At 40.7% G+C, this 20420-nt stretch overlaps 1 protein-coding gene across 1 annotated transcript in view; it reads right to left on the minus strand.

Moving 5' to 3' along the window:
- Positions 1-1074: 1074 nt before the first annotated feature.
- CCDC36 (coiled-coil domain containing 36) overlaps positions 1075-20420 on the minus strand; it is a 22400-nt gene continuing 3054 nt past the window's right edge. The window contains exons 2-7 of the mRNA XM_010851870.1: positions 18699-18873; positions 17169-17332; positions 8349-8397; positions 8073-8160; positions 2575-2678; positions 1075-2232 (exon numbers count right to left, since the gene is read on the minus strand). Coding sequence (XP_010850172.1) covers positions 1075-2232; positions 2575-2678; positions 8073-8160; positions 8349-8397; positions 17169-17332; positions 18699-18873 — 1738 coding nt within the window. The remainder of the gene's footprint in view (positions 2233-2574; positions 2679-8072; positions 8161-8348; positions 8398-17168; positions 17333-18698; positions 18874-20420) is intronic.

Below are 20420 nucleotides of genomic sequence, written 5' to 3' on the forward strand. Positions count from 1 at the left end.
CCCCACACACAAAAGCCCTATTTCAACCCTGTACTGGCTTGAAAATGGGCAAATTCTGGAAGCTGTCCATCCATGAGCATTTTTACTTTCATAACAGTTTGAGTAGGGTGTGGTTTATTAAAACTTATGAGAAGGAATAAAAAGATGGTATGCATCTTGATCTTGAGTAAACTGAAGATCAACAAACTTAATGAAAAAAACATGCTTTTTAAAGTTTTATCTTTATTTGATCATTTTGAATTACAAAAGAAATATGTGTTGCAAAAATTCAAAAACTTTAACAAGATACAGATGGAAAGCCAAAGTCTCATATAAGCCCACTGTTCTCCAGAAATGATGCAGGGCCTGCAGCAGCTCTCATTAGCTTTTCAAAAGGGGTGGAAAACAGGGCAGGGGAAAACAGCTGGGGAGAAGACTGGGACTCCGTGGCTGTGACAAGTGCAGCTCCCAGCATGCAGTGTGAGTCACCTGTCTTTCCTTCGTGGCTTTAACACTGTTATTTCTCTGTTCACAAGAAGTCTGACCTAGTGTGTGCCCCGAATACATCCACTGACCCCAAAAATGGACATTTCTCACAGCAAAAACGGATACAATTTTTTAAAAAATCGTGAGGCCCGGAAAGATCTTAGTCATCTGAAGGAAATGTTTTGAAGACCAAAAAGATGTGTTTGGGAGTCCTGCTGCCATAGCAACAGTTTTGTGAGAGCCCTTCTCCTACTGGATGTTCCGTATGGAGGGCAGTTCTCCTTGTACCAGACCCAATACCCTCCTGCTGATGCCCCACTCCTGGGCTGCTGCCCCAGCTCTCCTCACACCCTCTTCACACATTTCACTCCCATGAATAAGGATGCACTTTTCCCTTATGCTCTGTCTTGGGGAGTGCCCGGTACCCAGAATGCCAGATGTGCTCCCCAGCCCTCCACTGACCCCCACCACCACCCCATCCAAGCCCAGCCTCTGACCCTGAAGACTCCAGGCAGGCTTTGAGAACTCTGCCATCAACCACCCGAAATGTTCTGTGATTTGTCTTTCCAATGAGACCAAAAACCATCTGCCAAAGTCATTATGGGCTGGTCAGAAGCCATCATCGCTGCTATCAAAACCCAGGTCATAGAGTATATTCTTCCCTGACTCCTGGGACTGAAGGGACTCTGCCCTGGGGTTGAGGTCATTGAGATCACTGAACCAGCTCATCTTGTGGTCCCCCTGGAAACTGGGAAAAAGCAGGCTGTTGTCTTGGGAGGAATGCCCGCTACACTGCACGAGGTTCCCTTGCTCTGCCCTCGTGGTCTTACTGGGCATGACTGTTCCTCCCTGAGCAGAGCAGACTAGATTTGTGGGGCTCCTAGGGCCCCAAAGTTGCAGGGGCTGAGCTAGAGTTTCCTGCTGCCCCCAGGGGGAACTTTGTGGGCTGGAAACTGGAGGCCGAGGATATTTAGAATTAGAAACACAGGTTTTGCTGGGCATTTGTTCTTGCTTCCTGCGTAGGGACCTTCTCCTGGGGGCTTTCCTGGGCTGCTGCTTGTCTTTTTTCCCTCTTTCTACAGTTACGCCTTTCTGTTCAGTCACCAACCTTTGCTCACAAGGGTGACATGAAAATGCGCCTTTAGCTTGCCATTTTTGGCTGGTGTTCTTAATGCTGGTTGCAGAGTTGTTTAAGTCCTTATATCCTCGAGATATAAGTTGCGAGTCTCCTTGGAAAACTGGGTCCCTATCTTTAGGAACCTTGTGACCCAGGATGGCAGAGCCACAGTTCTCAGAGCCTGTTTTAGTAACAGAGTTCTGGCAGTTAGTCTTCACGGCCCTGCCCTTGATTTGCCTGTTTCTTTTGCCGGTTCCAACTGCCGGCTGCACAGCCTCTTCTTGGAGAGCATCCCTCTTTGATCCCTCACCCCAGACAGCAAACTCCCTGGGCCTCGGGGAGCCCACACTAAGACTGCATGCAGCAGGGAGGGCCTGGGCCTGCCACGTAACTGGCTTCTCAGAGGTATATTTGTCCTGCCTGGGGAAACTGAGGCTCTGCGCCAGAGGTGGTGAGGTCTGAGAGGCACTGTCTTTCACGTGTTTGGGTGTCAGAGCGATGGAGGTCAATCGCTTTAACTCTGCTAGAACACTGGGCATATTCAGCTGACCTAGATGCTCACATAGCTGCTGAAAGTCTTTACTCTGCTGGATAACCAAAACTTCAAGGTGCTTCAGGTCGGACTTCATTTCTGTAAACTCTGCTTGTCTCTAAACAAAGGCAGTGAAAAAGTAAGGAGTTATGGACAGTGCAACTCAGAAGGCACAATAAAATGTATGAACAAAACAAAGGATGGGCCAGCAGAACCGAACCTTGTACCCTGCTGGGTACTATGAGCGGAAGCATGGCAATACTCTGGAGCAGGGGCCCTAGGGTCCACATGCCAGAGAACCTTGAGAAAGGAAGCTGGGCTCTCCCCCGACCCGATACCAAGGGGCCTGTGGTGGCCTCTGTTCTTGGCTGAAAATTTGCAATTTTAAAGATGTCTCTAGGTCTTAGTAACAAAGCCAGAAATACACACTTGGGGAGAGGGGTCAGAGTCTAACACTTACAGCTTCGAGTCTCTTTTGCAACTCAAGGATGGCCTGGTCCACGTTGCCTTTGTCCTGCACTGTTTCCAACATCAGACCACTCTGAGCTTTTGCAGTCTCCTGCCCTAAATACAAAACAATGACAATTCACCACATGAAGACTGTGGTATGCTCCACCCTGCCTAGGCTGCTGTTGGGGGGTCGGGGGGGGAGGAGGAACTGGAAGCTGGCATGGGCCACCTGAGCCTGTTCTGCCAGCACCTATCTGGATCAACCTTGCTGAGGAGATAAAGCAAGAGCAGGGTGGTTCCCCCACTGTTTCTTCTTCCCTCCCTCCCTGAGGACATCCTGGCCAAAGCAGACTCAACCTCAGCACCTGCTGGGACTCTGAAACCTACTCCCCCAGTGACGGCACCAAGTCATCTTTGACCTGCCTTCTTGGCTCTGTCACCAGAGTGATCTTTCTAGAGTGCAGTTATGATCATGGTAAATTCCATGTGTTGACCAATTAGAAAAAGACTGTTTACTCGTATTTCAAGCACTGGATCCCTGCTCCTAAACTCAGTTAATGAAATATTTTTCCAGACATCTATGTTGATATTTGTAGTAGAAAGCAAATGTAATTATCCTACCCTAGATGAGTTCATGAATAGCAATGTTTCTTAGGAACAGTGAACATTACCAGCCACAAAAGCAGAGAATGAAGAAGGCAAGCAAAGTGTTCAAGTCTAGATTCAGCAATCAGTAAGCATCAGTCTGTGATCCCACATATTCTTTCTTTGTCCCTAGGAAACACATTCAGGGTCTTTTACTTTTTTATTTATTTTTTTAGTGTCTTCTCTTTTAAAGAGCTTTTGTATTGAGCACATTACTTCCAAAATCTATCCATTTTTTTTTTGTTTGTTTTAATAACTATCACAGCATAGGGACTTCCCTGATGGTCCAGTGGTTAAGAATCTGCCCTGCAATGCAGGGGACACGGGTTCAATCCCTACCTGGGGAACTAAGATCCCACATGCCTTGGAGCAACCAACCTCAGGCACCACAACCAGAGAGTCCATTCTGCGGCAAGGAAAGATCCCAAGTGCTGGCAACTAAGACCTGACACAGCCAATAAACATATATTAAAAACTATAACAGTATAAAAATGCTTCCAGTGAAAAATGATCAAATCGCTCCCGTGTAGACTTTGTTCTCGCTTCCTGGATTTAGCATTATGAGCATTTTCTGGAGTTTTGTATTAATATATGCACATACCCACGTATAGGTTATAGATCCTGTGTGTGTGTGTCTTCCAGAGAAGAGGACTCGTTTCATTTCTGCTTTGGTTATAAACAGTATTTTTAGCTTTTAAGAAAAATATGCCATTTAAAGCCCACCTCCATACTCTGCACAATCTCTTTTTCTTCAAAAAGGTTTCCTGTTTACACTTGGTCCAAGGCTTGGGAGAGGGCTCCAGGGTGGTTAAAAAGCTGCCTTGTGGCTGCAGAGAGGGGCTTCAGGCAGAAGCGCGGAAACCACAGGGAGACTTGAGGGTGAGCCTTCCAAAGAGATGCTCGCCCAGCCCTGCCTGGGGACCAGCCAGCCCACAGAGGTTAATCAGGTGGTCGCCATCTTCTTGATGAGCTTCACCTGCCTCTCCAGGAAGCGGCTCTCCCGGAAGCCACAGGCGGGTTCTGCGCGACGGAGCCCAGGGCGCGCAGGTCAACACAGGCCTGGTTCCGGTTCTTCTCCATGAACATAGCCATCTCCATAAGCGTCATGGGCCTTACCCACTTCTCTTGAGATGGCTTTGGCACGTCCTGGAACAGGGAGTGGCCACCACACTGGTTTTGCATTTTCCAGAGACACTAACACCCTGGTGCTTCTGCTCAGCCAATATGCGGAAAAAAGTGTCCTGCACCCTCTAGAGAGAGGTAGGAGACGAGGCCTGCAGAGGCCTGTTGACCAGGCAGTTGACAGCGGCCTCCACCTTGATGGAATAATTGTGACAAATCTGGGAGCTCACATGGTTGATGGGTAATAAGGAGTTAATCTCAAAAAATGGTCTTGGTTGGGCCTCGTGGCCAAGGATAGCTGAGTGGCTGACTCTTAAATCTGTGAATGGAAAAAAAGTTGGAGGGTGGTCAGAGGTGAGAGCAAAGGGCATCCCTAGGTCTGTTCCATCCAAATACTGCTGAAGGAAGAGACAGATCCGCAGGACCCCTGAGTGCACTGCCAGTATACAGCCAATACTTCTATTTTCTTTTACAATAATTTTATTGATTATTTAATTATTTGGGGGCTGTACTAGGTCTTCCTTGCCTCGAAGGCTTTCTCGAGTTACCGTGAGCTGGGGGCTACTCTCTTGTCGCGGTGCACAGCTTCTCACTGCGGTGGCTCTTGCTGCGGAGCACAGGCTCTCAGCGCATGGTGCACTGGCTTCAGTAGTTGTGCTGCACAGGTTTAGTTGCCCCTTGGCATGTGGAGTCTTCCCAGACCAGGGATTGAACCTGTGTCCTTTGCATTGGCAGGCGGATTGTTAACCACTGGACCACCAGGGAAGCTCTCTGTTTTCTTATAAAGATGATTCTGTGGGGTCTGAGCGTCCCAGCACTGGAGTTTGCAGGCTGTTGGTGGGGCCGGGTCTTGGTACCAGGGACCCGGAATGTCCGCCTCCAGCCAGAGTTCATGCAGGACCCTGCTAAGTCCCCCACTACCGCCCTTGCCCTCACCTCTCCAGGAAACCCTCCAAGACCAGCAGGGAGTCGCTGCTTTTGCCCTCCAAGCATGGAGTCTCTGTTTCCCCCAGTCCTGAGGGGCTCCTGCAGTCAAGCCCCACTGCTCTTCAAAGCCAAATGCTCTGGGGGCTCTTCCTCCCCGTGCCGGACTCCCGGGCTGGGGAGCCTGGCACGGGGCTCAGAGCTCTCACTCATATGGGAGAATTTCTGCAACATAATGATTCTCCAGACTGTGGGTCGCCCACCTGGGTGGGATGGGATTTGATTATATTGTAAGTGTGCCACTCCTACCATCCCATGGTTTCTCTTTTATGTCTTTGAATTTGACCCCCCCTTTTTTGGTAGATTCCAGTCTTTTTTGTCAGTGGTTGTTCAGCAGTTACTTGTGATTTTGGCATGCTTGTAAAAGGAGGTGAACTGAAGGTCCTTCTACTCCCCATCACCTTGTTGCCATCCTCAAAAAAGATTTTATTTCTATTTTAGAGATTCAACAAGGGCTCCATTGAGATGAGGTTGTACGCTGATGCTTTTCCGCTGACGGCCAGTGATTCCCCTTCATAGTTTTGCTCTCCCTGCTGTGCTAATGAAAGCCACCTGAGTAAAGGTCTGGAAGGCTCCATGTACAAGAGGAGTTTGCTCAGGCCTCCCTTTTTATAGGGTACCCTTCCCAATTTTCACTGACTGATCTCTCTCTGCCATAAGATGTGTCCTGGAGCAAGCCATGTGAACACAAGCACCTTGCTATCTTCATTTACCAATTAATAAATATTTCCATTCCAACATGGTTCATATAGATGGCTTTCATTCTTCTTGTGCCTTGCTCAGAAAGGCATTTCTCCTTCTAAAATTATAAAAATGTTGCTTATGCTTCTTATAGTTCTATTTATGATTTAATCACCACACAGTATGTTGATTCCTATGGAATGAATTTTGATGTATGGAGTTACCTATTTTCCAAAAGAGATATTTCCTGATTTTGATAGTGGCCTCTCCTTTTTATTCTCCTAATGACCATACTTTTTAATAGAATTTATACATCTTAGGTGAAAGTACTGCTGTGTACTAATTACCCCACCTAAACCCAAGGTAAAGTGGATTGTGAATGGCCTTGGCAATTCATTCTGTTCGTCTGGTTCTTGGTGTCCTCAACTGAAGAAGAAGGGGAGTTAGATTAGATGGCTTTGAGTGATCCTTCTGGTTGTACAGGCATAGTGTGACTGGGGAAAGACTTTATGACCTCATTCTGTGAAGGCATGAATTACATAATAAACCAAGAGAGTGCTTTCACATAGTATCTTCCCCCTTCCAAGCACAGTGAGTGCCTAGTGAAAGCCTGCAGAATGCACTGACTGGCAGCTTCGGTGCTCTAGGTGAGCTGGACTGGGCCTAGCCATTTGACAGCAGATTTACCTGGTTCCTAAGTGACTACCTAGCAAGAAAGGGAATGGTTCTGGGCAGGCTACTTGCGTGCCTATTTTTAAGAATGACCTGGCTTTTAATTAGTGTAATGCCACAGTGTTTTACTGTTTGCCTGGTCAGTCTTAAGCTCTGAAAGTTAAGGAACTGTCAGGAGTGCAGAATCAGGATCCCTATGCCTACCGAGGCATCCCTATGTCTCCCTTTGCAGACTCAGTTCTCCTCTCTCTGCCTTGACCCTGTGCTGTGGCCTTGAGCACTTCCATTCCCTGTTCTGGGCCTTAAATGCCACACCTCTGCTGCAGTCCTCCTTTCTGTATCAGTATTTCACCCAGTTTTAAATGTGAGGAGTAAAAAGAGTGCCTGCCTTTCGGCACTTACAGTGAGCTATTTTATCATGTTAAACACCGTTAGCTGCCTTTTTCCTTCTGCTCTTTGTCTCGCATCTTCTTGTGAGGGTAACAGTCTGGGCTTCCAGAACTGGTCTCTAAACAAATGCACAGCGGCCCCGTGTGTGGCATACTCAGGTTGGAAGCCAGCAGACAGTACAGTTCTTCTTTGCAGACAGATGGGGATTAATTTCAAAGTTACACAAAGGCATTAATTTTTGTAAATCATGAGCAATCCATCCCTTGGCATTTGAATAAGTTGACTTCAATTTGTTTAAAGTAAAAAAAATAAACACAGAGACAAATGCAAACAAGTGCAGATGCAGTCATCAGCTTGCTGTTGAGCTGAAAAGCTGTTGGTTCCAGGGGAAGTGTTCATCTAAGGAAACTTGTGTCATGGCTCCCTTCTGATGAATAAGGGCCTGAACCATGGTTTCACCTAAACGTAAATCACTAATTGACCGAACAGAGGACTTTACAGACCACAGACTGTAACTGAAATTGAGAAAGATGCTGTGATTCACTACAAAACAGCTGTCATTGAAGTGAAGGCAGCAAGCAAAACAGTAGGTGACTGGAATATTTCTGACTCCTGAAGGAGTGGTGTCTTTATTTCTAAGTCCTAAGGGAGCAAGGGAGCCTTTATAGACAACACAGCCAGCAGTTCATTTGAGACTCAGGGCTGCCGTTGATTCACTTCAGGTGGTGAGATTAGAAATCTGGCAGAACCATCTGCCTTGAAGCAGCTGGGTTACTGGGTAGGGGATTGGTGCTTCAAAAAAGGCATGGAGGGACCAGGCATTCCCATACAGGGCTGGGGCCTGCTACCCAGTTCAGCTCCACATCCCTTCAGGGCTCATCTTATGTACCCATTCTCTCATCTGAAACACTCTGTGGAACCTCACCACTGGCAGAAACCTGACTAGGGTCAGCAAGTTCACGGTCACTGCTCACCAGTGCCCCCTGCTGATAACCTCAAACACGAGACACTCACATGTCTTGGCCACAGTTTCCAAAGAATCCAAAATAGACTGACTTCTGGAACTGAGATGTTCCTCAGACTCTTCCACTGATGTCTGTAACTAAGAAACCCCAAATTAGGAAATAATTCACAGACTGTTGCCTCATTTTACTAACTTGGCAAACTGTCACTTAATGATAAAAAAAGGGTAGTTAAAATACTGCTGTTTTACATGAACAAAAACCAATACAATTATTAAACTTCTTAAAATGTAAGATGTTTTAACACCTTGAAATGTGGCATACTTACCTTGTGAATGCTTTCTTTGATATGGGAAATGAAGTTGTATAAAGTCTCACTAAAATAGGAAAGAAAAAAGGAAAGTGAACCTTTGCAAAATATTTAAGCAGTAGGTAACAAAATTGATTCCATGAACATAGCAGGATTCTACCGGTGCAACATCAAAACAGTGGTTGATCAGAGCTGAAGACTTAACCCTGAGAAATCTTAGTGCCCAGATTAGAAAAGGAGACACTGACTTTTCGTGATCATTTCCAAAGTGAAACAAAACTTTATTCTGTTTTTTAAAATTTACTCTATATGGATCTTAAATGAGGTTGAATTTTAGCAATTCAAGTGGTTTCTATAGTAGAACACACCAGCTTCCATTTTTATGGCAACATGGCTTCAGAGGATAGTGAATTCCTATGGATAGTCAAAAATTCTTGGACACATATTAGTCTAATGACTATTATTTTGTCTGTAAGAATGGAGATAATTCTGGGAATGATATTGATTTTTAATGAAAAATAAATTATCATAATTATTCCTCAAATATCCCACTTTTGAAAAAAATCAGACAAGGTTCATCATTAAAATTTTTTTACAGATTTTGTTTCTTTATACAATGCATATATCAATTTTTGAACCCCAATAGGACAGCTCTTCATGCCACAGTCTTATGGATGCTCCATACGACTGACTTTAAAAGAGGAATTTGATAGTACCATTTCAGAGTCTTACAAACCATACAGTTTTATGAATAAGATTAAGACATGACCTGAAAACAATGAAAATCTAAAATGAAAAATTTAGTGAACTAAGGATAAGAACAGAATGATATTAAATTATAAAAGTAGATAATAAGAATAAGAAAAGGTACTTATAAATTAAAATAGCAGAAATTAAACAAATAGAATTAACCAGAAGATACAGTATGGAAATGTGATAGAAAACAGAAAAAAGACAGATGAAAAACAAGTAAATAGTAAAAAAAAAAAAAAAATTAGAGAATCAATGCAGGAGATTCAATGCTTGGACAAAATTGGAGATCCAGACAATAAGAAGAGTGAAAATAGGAGGTTTTCCAAGGTATAATAAAAGAAAAATTCCCAGAACCAAAAGACACAAGTTTATAGGGCAAAAGGAATTCCTCCATGCCAAGGGTTCATGATGAGCCACATCAAACCATAGTGCTGTAAAATTTCAGAACTCTAAGGATAATGAGAAGGTCTTAAAAATTTGCAGAAATAAAGCAGGTGATTTATACAGGCTTAGGAATCTGCATGGCAGCAGACCGCTTAAAAGCACCCAGAAATCTATAAGGTAGTGGAGCAATACTGTAGAAATTTTGAACAAAAAGAACTCCTAGTCTTGTACAATGACAGCTGTGCCAGTTGCTTGTAGTCATCATCTCTTCTCAGTGGTCAGTACTCAATTTTTTAAATTAGTTCACTGAGGTATGATTAACACACAAAAAGCTGTACATATTTAACATATACAAGTTTGGAGATAAGTATACAACCATGAAACCATCTCCACAATCTATGCCATAAATACATCTGCCACCTCAGAAAGTTTCCTTCTACCCTCTTTCTTTATTGTTATTAGTGATAAGAACACTTAACAAAGATCCACCCTCTAAACAAAATTTCAAGTATAGAGTATTGTTAACTGTAGACACTATGCTGTATAGTAGCTCTCTGGAATTTATTCGTCTTATATAAACTGAAGTTTTGTACCCTTTGAGTAATACTTCCTGTTTCCCCCACACATTCCCCACCGACAACCACCATTCAACTCTCTGCTTCTATGAGTTTGACTATTTCACACTCCTCGTATAAGTGGTAGCATGTAATTAGTATTTTTCCTTCTGTGTCTGGCTTATTTCATTTATCATAATGTCTTTCAGGTTCATTCATTTGTTACAAGTGACAGGATTTCCTTCTTTTTTAAGGCTAAAGAATATTTCACTGTATGTACATACCATTTTTTCTTTCCCATTCATCCATTGATAGATATTTAGGTTACTTCCATTCTTGGCTATTTTAAATAATAGCCATGCTGTGATGAACATGAGAGTGCAGATATCTCCTCAAGATCCTGATTTCAGTTCCTCTGGGTATATACTTAGAAGTGGAATTGCTGGATCATGTGGTAGTTCTGTTTTTAATGTTTTGTGAAGCCTCTATACTGTTTTCTAAAGTGGCTGCACTAAGGAATTCCCTGGAGGTCCAGTGGTTAAGACTGAGCTTTCACTGCCGAGGGCGCAGGTGTGACCTCGAGGAACTGAGATCCCCCAAGCCTTACGATGTGGCAAAAAAATTAAATAAAGTAGCTGCACCAGTTTTCACACCCATCAACAGTGTATATATACTTGCCAACAGTTGTTACTAATTTTTTAAATGATAATCATTCTGATAGGTATGAGATGATATCTAATTGTGGTTTTGATTAGCATTCCCTGTTAATTAGTGAAGCTGAGCATCTTTTCGTATAACCGATGGCCATTTGAATGTCTTCTTTGGAGAACTGTCCATTCAATTCCTTTGCTCATCTTTTAATCAGGATATTTTGGGGTTATTTTGTTTTTGCGACTGGGTTGTAGGTATTCCTTTAATGTTTATATTAACCCTTTATCAGATGTATGGTTTGCAAGTATATTCTGTCCCATAGGTTGCCTTTTCACTGTGTTGATTTCATTTGCTGTGCAGAAACTTTTTACAGTTGACCCTTATACAACATAGGTTTGAAATGCATGGGTCCACTTATATGCTGATTTTTCATTCAATAAATACAGTGGCCCCTTACGTTCCAGGGTTTCGCATCTGCAGATTCAGCCAAACATGGACAGAAATTTCCGTCTTCAATTGGTTAAATCTGTGCATTCAAAACTGAAGATATAGAGGGCCGACTATGGGACTTGAGCATCATTGGATTTTGGTATATGCAAGGACTCTTGAAACTAGTCTTCTGTGGATGCTGAGGGATGCTTGTACTTGGATGTCATTTCATTTGTCTATTCTTGCTTTTGTTACCTGTGTAATATCCAAGACATCATTGCCAAGGCCAATGTCAAGAATGTTTTTCCCTATGTTTTCTTCTAGGTGTTCTGTGGTTTCAAGTCTCACATTTACGTCTTTAATCCATTTTGAGTTGATATTTGTGAATGGTATAAGTTAAAGATCCTTTTCCATTGTTTTGCATAGGGATTCAGTTTTCCCAACATCATTTGTTGAAAGGTTATCATTACCTCACTGTATATTCTTGGTATTTCTCATATGTATTAAACATTTAAAACCTAACCCTCAAAAAAAAAAAACCCTAACCCTCTAAATGATCCATATAAAAGAGCACAGTGCAGCCACTGAAATGATTTTATAGATGAAATAGAAATATAACCGTTCAATATTATTAAATTAAAAAACAGATTGAAAATAATCCATAGGAAACAATTCCATTTTTATTTTTTGAAAGTATGCAAAAATAGAGCAGAATTATATAAAACAGTGTTAATGGTGGTTCACAGAATAGGCTGATTCAGAGGCAGACTTGAGAATCTGACAGACCCAAGATCTCTGCCCAAAACTCCTACTCAGTTTAGATGTGCTCCCTTGGATGGAGTTTTTCCTCACGCCCCCAGTCAGAACTGGAAGCCTGTCCTCAGGGCTCCCAAAGCATTTGGATGAAACCTCTACTACAGCATTTACAAATTTGTACTTAGAGTGAAAAGTCTAGTTTCTTTATTTTAGGTTGTTCTCCATCTGATCCTCTTTACTGTTTGAGGAGTTCCTCAGATCAGGGATCTTGGGAAGAAGCAGAGTCCTTTTCCTCCTCTTGAGGCTGAGAGTACCAGGGCTTGCTTTCTGAGCTTTTCCTGAACTTGGGCTCTCCTTTCACATACACCTTATCAGATTGGGAGTCAGGGTAAAAATACTGTGACCTCTTTCTCTGGTGGCTGTGGCTCTCGTGGTAGAAAGATGGAGCTCCATGGGATTGATGAAAGTGGACTACACTGACAACAATGGAGCGAAGGGTCCAGTGCACTCTGGGCAGAGGCTAGAAGGCAGCAGAATCTGCACGGGACTGATTTTGAGACTTTGTTTGGAAAGTTGTCCATGGTAGGTAGTTGTTGGCAATCGTATGACTGTGGCAGAAACTTAAATTGGCCTCATTTTCTTCCTTGCAAACTGGATTCCTAATCTCCACCCGCCATGCCCTGCCACCTAGGTAGATGACATTCCATCCTCGGGAATTCCTTGGCAATCCAGTGGTTATGACTCCATGCCTTCACTGCCATTGGCCAAGTTCAGTCTCTGGTTGAGGAACTAAGATCTTGCAAGCCACATGGCATGACCAAGAAAAACAAAATCCTAAAGGGAACAGAAAATACCCTTCTTCCTTCCTTCATCCATCAACTGTCTGGAAATCTGATATAAAAGCTCCAAGCACTGTGAGGACTGAGAGGGATCATACTTTAGGGATCTGCTAGATTCACGCTTCTAGAAGGAGCCATGAGGTCCATGGAGCTACCATTCTAGCCCTGGACCACACACTTCAGGCTGATTTTTTGCATTAAAGAAAAATAAGCATCTTTTAAATACTTCTATTATTATTACGAGAATGAGAGTACATATGTCAATGCAGTTGAACATAATCCTAATAAAATGAACCACTTAAGATCTTTCAATAATGTTTAACACTTTAAAAAATTTAAATTAACATAGGAAATTTGTATATGTATGTGTACACAGTCCTGTGAGTTTTATCACAAATTTAGGATTCATGTAACAACCACCACAACCAGGATATGAGACAGTATCCCCCAAACAAATCCTTCAGGCTGTCTCATTGTGGTAAAGACCAGCCCACACCCCTAATCCCTGGTAATCACTGACCTAATACCCATCCCTATAGTTTTGCTTTTCTCAGAATGTCACATAAATTGAATCATATAGTATATAGTCTTTGGACTGGTTTCTTTCAGCATAGTGCCTTTGAAAGACTCTTGAGAGCACCTTGGACTTCTAGGAGATCAAAGCAGTCAATCCTCAAGGAAATCAGTCCTGAATATTCATTGGAAGGACTGATGCTGAAGCTGAAGCTCCAACACTTTGGGCACCTGATGCAAAGAGCCGACTCATTTGAAAAGACCCTGATGCTGGGAAAGACTGAAGGCACGGGAGAAGGGGATGACAGAGGATGAGATGGTTGGATGGCATCTCCGACTCAATGGACAGGAGTTTGAGCAAGCTCCGGGAGTTGGTGATGGACAGGGAAGCCTGGTGTGCTGCAGTCCATGGGGTCACAAAGAGCCGGACACGACTGAGCAACTGAGCTGAACTGAACTGAGTGCCTTTAAGGCTCATCTGTGTTGCTGTGTAGCGATAGTTCATTCCTTTGTGTTGTTGAGTAGTGTTCCACTGTATGGGCATACCATAGTCTATCCATTCATACATTGAAGGGCATTTGGGTTGTGCCCAGTTCTTGGTGATTATGAACTAGGCTACAATAAACTTTATTGTATAGACTTTTATGAAAACATGTTTTCATTTATCTAGGATATATATCTAGCAGTAGAACTGCAGAGGCAGACAATAAATTGTTTAATTTTATAAGAAACTGACAAACTTTTCCAAAGGGGCTGTATCGTTTTGCATATCCACCAGCAAGATTTCCATTTGGTCTATATTCTTGCCCAGCATTGTCAAATTTTGTCTGTTTTATTTTTAGTCACATTAATAGATGAGTAGTAATATCATCTGCTCATATTAGTAATGTCATTGTGATTTTAATTTGTATTTCCAAAATAGCTAATGGTGTTGAGAAACTTTTCATGTATTTATTTGCCATCCATATGTTTTCTTTGATGAAGTGTCTGCTAAAATTTTTTCCCATTTTTTTATTCAGTTGCTTGTTTCTTACTGTTGAGTTTTAAGAGTTCTTGATATATTCTGGATACAAGTCCTTTGTTGAAAATGTGGTTTGCACATATTTTTTCCAGTCTGTAGCTTGTCTTTTCATTTTCTTAACAGTGTCTGTCACAGAGCAAACATCTTACATTTTGGTTAAAAACAAAACCCCAGAAATCTTAAGGGTAGGCTATCATACTTCAAATTCAAGTTCCCTTCCTTAATCTATCTGCTACTATTTATTTTTCAGAGTCCTCAGATGCTACATGCACACCATCAGGGCTTGGTTGCATTCAGTGGGAACAATAGGATGTTATATACTTATTCTGTCTTAGTCAGAACCAGAAGCCATTCCAATACCCTCTTAATAAATTCCTTTTTCATTTAAATAGTTATTTCTGTTGCTCACAACTATTAACTCTGGCTCACTTGTTAATTTATCCATCACATGCCTGTTTCCTTAACAAGACTGAGAACTTCAAAGACAGGTACCATTATTCCTCCCCTTGGGATCCCCAGTGTGCCTTATTGGGCCTAGCACAGCATTTATTGAGTGAGTGAATGAACAGATTTCACTGTGGTGATCCCCAATCTTGAAAGAATATGGCTTATTTTATAATTTCCTTTTGTTCCTTAGGTTATTCATTAGTTATGAGACTAATCTGTTTTCTCAAACATGATTGATTAAAAAATAATAATAATCTGGGTAATGAACATCCCATTGTCTAGTATGCCCAGCATCCACCTCTAATGGAGAATTGTTTCTTTTTGCATCCAAAAAGTGATTACGATGAGAACTTCAAGTCATACCCCCCTCTTCACTCACCCCTCAATAACCAAATAAACAAATCCATCAGAAGCTTTCACTAGGATTTTCAAATTGTAACTAAGGGGTGAGAGTCTCTTTTTCTGTGTTAGTAGGAAGCTGGTCTCTAGTAGAAGAGAATGAAGCATAGATGGGGAGGGAAGCACAGAAAAGAGACAGATTTTTATTTCATTTCATTCCCTGTCCTTCCCAGATTGGTTAAGAGGACTAATATATCCTCCTTTTTATCCAGGCTAGTTTATTTGCTATCAAAAGAGTTATAACAAATGCAACGTGAATGAGTAAGGCTTCTTGTGAGATTTTTTTTAACCTCATGTGCTCTTTCTACTCATTTGGGAAAACATGTACTTTCAAAACACAATATGTAAATACATGTTTTATTGATTAGTAGCATCTCTTATGTTAACTCTGTACCATGCCTTATCATTTTCCTGCTTCCAGATTTACAATGGTATACTTTCTCTCTCTCATTTAAACTTTTCTCACTCTTCATCACATTTCTGACAAGCACTTATTGACAGAAAACAGCAATCTAAAATGGGGTTTGTTTTTGCCAGAATTTGTGAAAATTATGATTTTCTGCTTAGCATTTAAATCAATATCATAAACTTGAAATTTTTTTAATGGATAAGAGGATCTTCAGTGTCCTTATCATCTATTCTTTCTGTATAAATACTATTTTTTTTTCCATCTTGTAAATAATTGTTAACAGAAACTCATTTCTGGGAATTCTTTGGTGGTCCAGTGGTTACGTCTCCACGCTCTCAATGCTGAGGGCCTCGATTCAATCCCTGGTCTGGGAATTAACATCCCACAAGCCATGCAAACAAAAAAAAAAAGGAAAAGAAAATAAATAAACTCATTTCACTACCAAAACAGCAAAGGAAATGAAAAATGAAATAAAGAAATGAAGGAAGGGAGGGAGAGGGAAGAAAGAAATATCAAGAACTTAATGTTTCCAAAAGTTTTTTTAGTTACAGAAATTGTGATCAAACAAAATAATATAATCCAAAAGCCCGGAGAACAAAAACCTTAAGACTAATTTGAGGCAGTAAGATGAGCGGAACCTGCTCACGTGTAGTACTGTACCATTGTTATGAATCCTAGAGCCTAGATTCCTAGAGGAAAGAAATCTGTCAGCATCTGGGAAATGTTTACTTACCAGCAGAATCAAACACTTCAAATAGAGTATTTTGCTTTTCTCACTAAAGGAGTATAGGTATACGGTGGAGAATATGCCTAATCTTTTGAAGAATTCCTAATCTAGAATTCTTTAAGAAATCCTGGCTCCTAATGCAGGAGATATGGAGATATGAGTTATCCCTGGATCAGGAAGATCCCCTGGAGAAGGAAATGGCAACCCACTCCAGTAATCTTGCCTGGAAAATTCCATGGACAGAGGAACCTGGTGGGCTATAGTCTGTGGGAACACAAAGAGTCAGACACGACTGAGCAACTGAACAACAACAAAATCAACATAAAAGCATTAGTGGTGATGCTAAATGACACATCTTTACTGACAGAAATAATAAAGTATATTTCTGCTTGGGTGTTACAATTTCTGTGATAACTAAGGATGTCCTCTTAACTTACTATGGAGAAATGAACAAGTTAATTTCCTCAGTGACTGCAACTTATTATTTACAAATTAATGTATAGTCCTAAATTTGCTTATATATATATTATATATATATAAAACAAATAAGAATATGTATAAAATTTAGGCTATATCTTTAAAAATACCAACATTTCAAAGTGAGAAAATCAGCCTGAATTATGATTTAAGAATTCATGTGCTATATTCTTGACTCTGAAACAAATGTTAACTAAGTTCCTAAGTCTGATGATCTGAAGAAAAAGGACAGAATTTTAGGCAGAATAAACCTAACATTACTTGAATACTGCATTTCTCTAAGAAGTCCTTTAGCTTAATATTCAGAGACACCAAAACTGTGGCAGGCTAAGAAAGCAAATAAAGAGTAATTACTAGATGAGCTGTAAAAGTAAGAATGCTATCATGCTGAAACTGAATTATTCAACTACTGACATTCCATTTGCTATTTCACTCAGAAAAGAGAAGCTGTCTCATCCACTTGAAAGGTTTTTGTGTACCTGTCACATTTGTCTTTTGCACTTTTCTTTTTCTCCTCAAACTGTTCCAAGAGGCCTTTTGGTTTTCCAAGAGACAAAGGAAGAGGAAACAAGCCTCCATCTTTTGGATCTCCTCCAAGCAGCTGGGGTTTTGTTTGGTACTTTGTGAAAATACTAGGTTCACTCTGTTCAGTGGAAAAGAAAAACATCATAGCCTTTCACACATAAAAATATTTATAGCATTCACTATTTTCTATACAAAGCAGAGTTACACTTAAGTGCAAACTATAATACTAAAATCCAATGCAGCATGTAGTATTTCCTTTTTATTTCATATGCACCAGAAAATTATATTAAAGAAAAGCAACTCTTTTTACTAATATAATTTCTGCTTTACCAGCCCAGAGATATTTAAAATGTCAGCTAAAATGGCTTAAAATCAATTATATAAGTTTAAAGGGAACAACAGAAAATTATGCTGTGTTGAGATAATGTGTTAAAGTTTTTATATTAATAAGTTTAACTCAAGTTGTTGTTGCTCAGTTGCTGATGAACTAGACTTACTGATAAGTTTGACATGTAATGTAAATGGCACATGGTAAGCCATTTCCTGCATTCCAAAGCAAAACTTACTCTGAAACGTTCAGGTAGTACACTTACTCCTTCATATCACTGGGTACCAATTTTTGTACTTATCTCAGAGCATACCTTGCTAAGTTACAGTAGTGACCTAATCTTATTAAGTCTATCTGATGCAGTTAAGTCTGTGTATAAAGTTAAATCTGGTTCTAGACCAAAATAAATAAATTAAAAAGAATATTTCTGACTCACAAAAGAAAACAAGCTGATCTCCAAAAAATCAAGAGATTCTGGCCCTTGGGCTTCCCGTGTGGCTCAGCTGATAAAGAATCTACCTGCAATGCAGGAGACCTGGGTTCGATCCCTAGGTTGGGAAGATCCCCTGGAGAAGGGGATGGCTACCCACTCCAGTATTCTGGCCTGGAGAATTCCATGTACTGTATAGCCCATGGGGTTGCAAAGAGTCGGACACGACTGAGTGACTTTCACTTTCACACTTTCTGGCCCTTATTCATCAACTTAGGCCTCAGTATCCTCACCTCCTCCTTCAAGGAGTTAATGACTAAATCTACAAAGCATCTGATGTTTCTTAGGAAAAAAATGTCCATATAGAATAATATTTATATTACTTTGTCCCTATTTCTAAAGTTCTTTTTTCTTATTGAATATTCACAAACAATAATATGACAAGCCTTAGAAAATGCCATGTAATATTTGGCACTCCCTAGGAGTGGTCAAAGTACTGGAAATATTCTGTGTTGCTTTAGTAATAGAAGAAAATGCAAATTAAATGTTTTCCATTTCAGACTACCAAGTCAAATGAATCACCAATCAAACACAAATCTATTTAGGGCAGTGATCCTTAGAGGTGTACAATTCTAAAATATAGTGCAGCATAATAAGTCATCTTTACAGTTTATCTCCATAATGACTGTGAAACATGTGCAGAGAAATTCTGGAATTCAAACTCACATCCAGAGAATTCTGTTGTGACTGTTTTGGATGTCTCAAGTGGACTTCAGAGTCCACGGGTGTTGACAGGGTCTGTGAACCTTCTGGACAGAACTGGGATCCAAAAAGGAACTGGGAATCACTGAGACTGGAGTAATCAGTCTGATTGTTATTCCAGTTAGATGACTTAGTGGCCCTGAAATTAAGCAAGACGATAAAAGTATATCAAGTAGACAAACATCCTGAACACATGAAAACCATAATTCAAAATTATTTCAGAATATTCTGGGCAGAATGCTAGCTTTTTTTTGACCTCCCAGTCCCCTGCACACTGCCAGTACTACCTCTAAAGAAAGAAGGAAATTATGAATGCCAGACATTTTGATTACAACAACCTTGGAACAATCAGATGGAAATTCAAACATTAAGGACTAACACCATTATTTCTTGTACAACAAGATTATGGGCTTTAACACCATTTTGGAGATCAAAGGTCAGAAAATCTTTAGGGATTAAGAGAACATTTTAAAAGGTTGAATTTGTTTATCAGTAAGGGAACAGATTAAAAATAAAATACAGCTTATGCATGTAACCGATTCAGTAGTCAGAATTAATAAACTAGATTTACATATAACTACATGGATAAGTCTCAGAAACATAATTTTGAGTGAAGAAAAATAAAAATGTAATGAACTCTCTCATGTATTAATGTAATTTATAAGCCTACATCATACATATTAAACAAGTATGTAATTGAATATGTAGAAGATTAATGGGAAGGATACACATTAACTCCCCTAGAATGTGTGTCTGTCGGGAAGGAAAGGAGCAGGACTGGAGGGAGAGAAGACGCTATAATACACAATCACAGTATAGACCTAGATACGGACTGAATGTGTGTGTCCTCCCAAAATTTATGTTGAAACACCGAAATCAGATTGATTATATTCTTTGCAGCCAAAGATGGAGAAGCTCTATATAGTCAACAAAAACAAGACCAGGAGTTGACTGTGGCTCAGATCATGAACTCCTTATTGCCAAATTCAGACTTAAATTGAAGAAAGTAGGGAAAACCACTAGACCATTCAGGTATGACCTAAATCAAATCCCTTATGATTATACAGTGGAAGTGAGAAATATATTTAAGGGACTAGATCTGATAGATAGAGTGCCTGATGAACTATGGACGGAAAAAAAAAAAAAAAAACTATGGACGGAGGTTCATGACATTGTACAGGAGACAGGGATCAAGACCATCCCCATGGAAAAGAAATGCAAAAAGGCAAAATGGCTGTCTGAGGAGGTCTTAATAGCTGTGAAAAGAAGAGAAGCGAAAAGCAAGGAGAAAAGGAAAGATATAAGCATCTGAATGCAGAGTTCCAAAGAATAGCAAGAAGAGATAAGAAAGCCTTCCTCAGAGATCAATGCAAAGAAATAGAGCAAAACAACAGAATGGGAAAGACTAGAGATCTCTTCATGAAAATTAGAGATACCAAGGGAACATTTCATTCAAAGATGAGCTCGATAAAGGACAGAAATGGTATGGACCTAACAGAAGCAGAAGATATTAAGAAGAGGTGGCAAGAATACACAGAAGAACTGTACAAAAAAGATCTTCACGACCAAGATAATCACGATGGTGTGATCACTCACCTAGAGCCAGACATTCTGGAATGTGAAGTCAAGTGGGCCTTAGAAAGCATCACTACGAGCAAAGCTAGTGGAGGTGATGGAATTCCCGTT

The sequence above is a fragment of the Bison bison genome, unplaced genomic scaffold, assembly GCF_000754665.1.
Source record: "Bison bison bison isolate TAMUID 2011002044 unplaced genomic scaffold, Bison_UMD1.0 scf7180017864304, whole genome shotgun sequence".
NCBI classification, from domain to species: domain Eukaryota; kingdom Metazoa; phylum Chordata; class Mammalia; order Artiodactyla; family Bovidae; genus Bison; species Bison bison.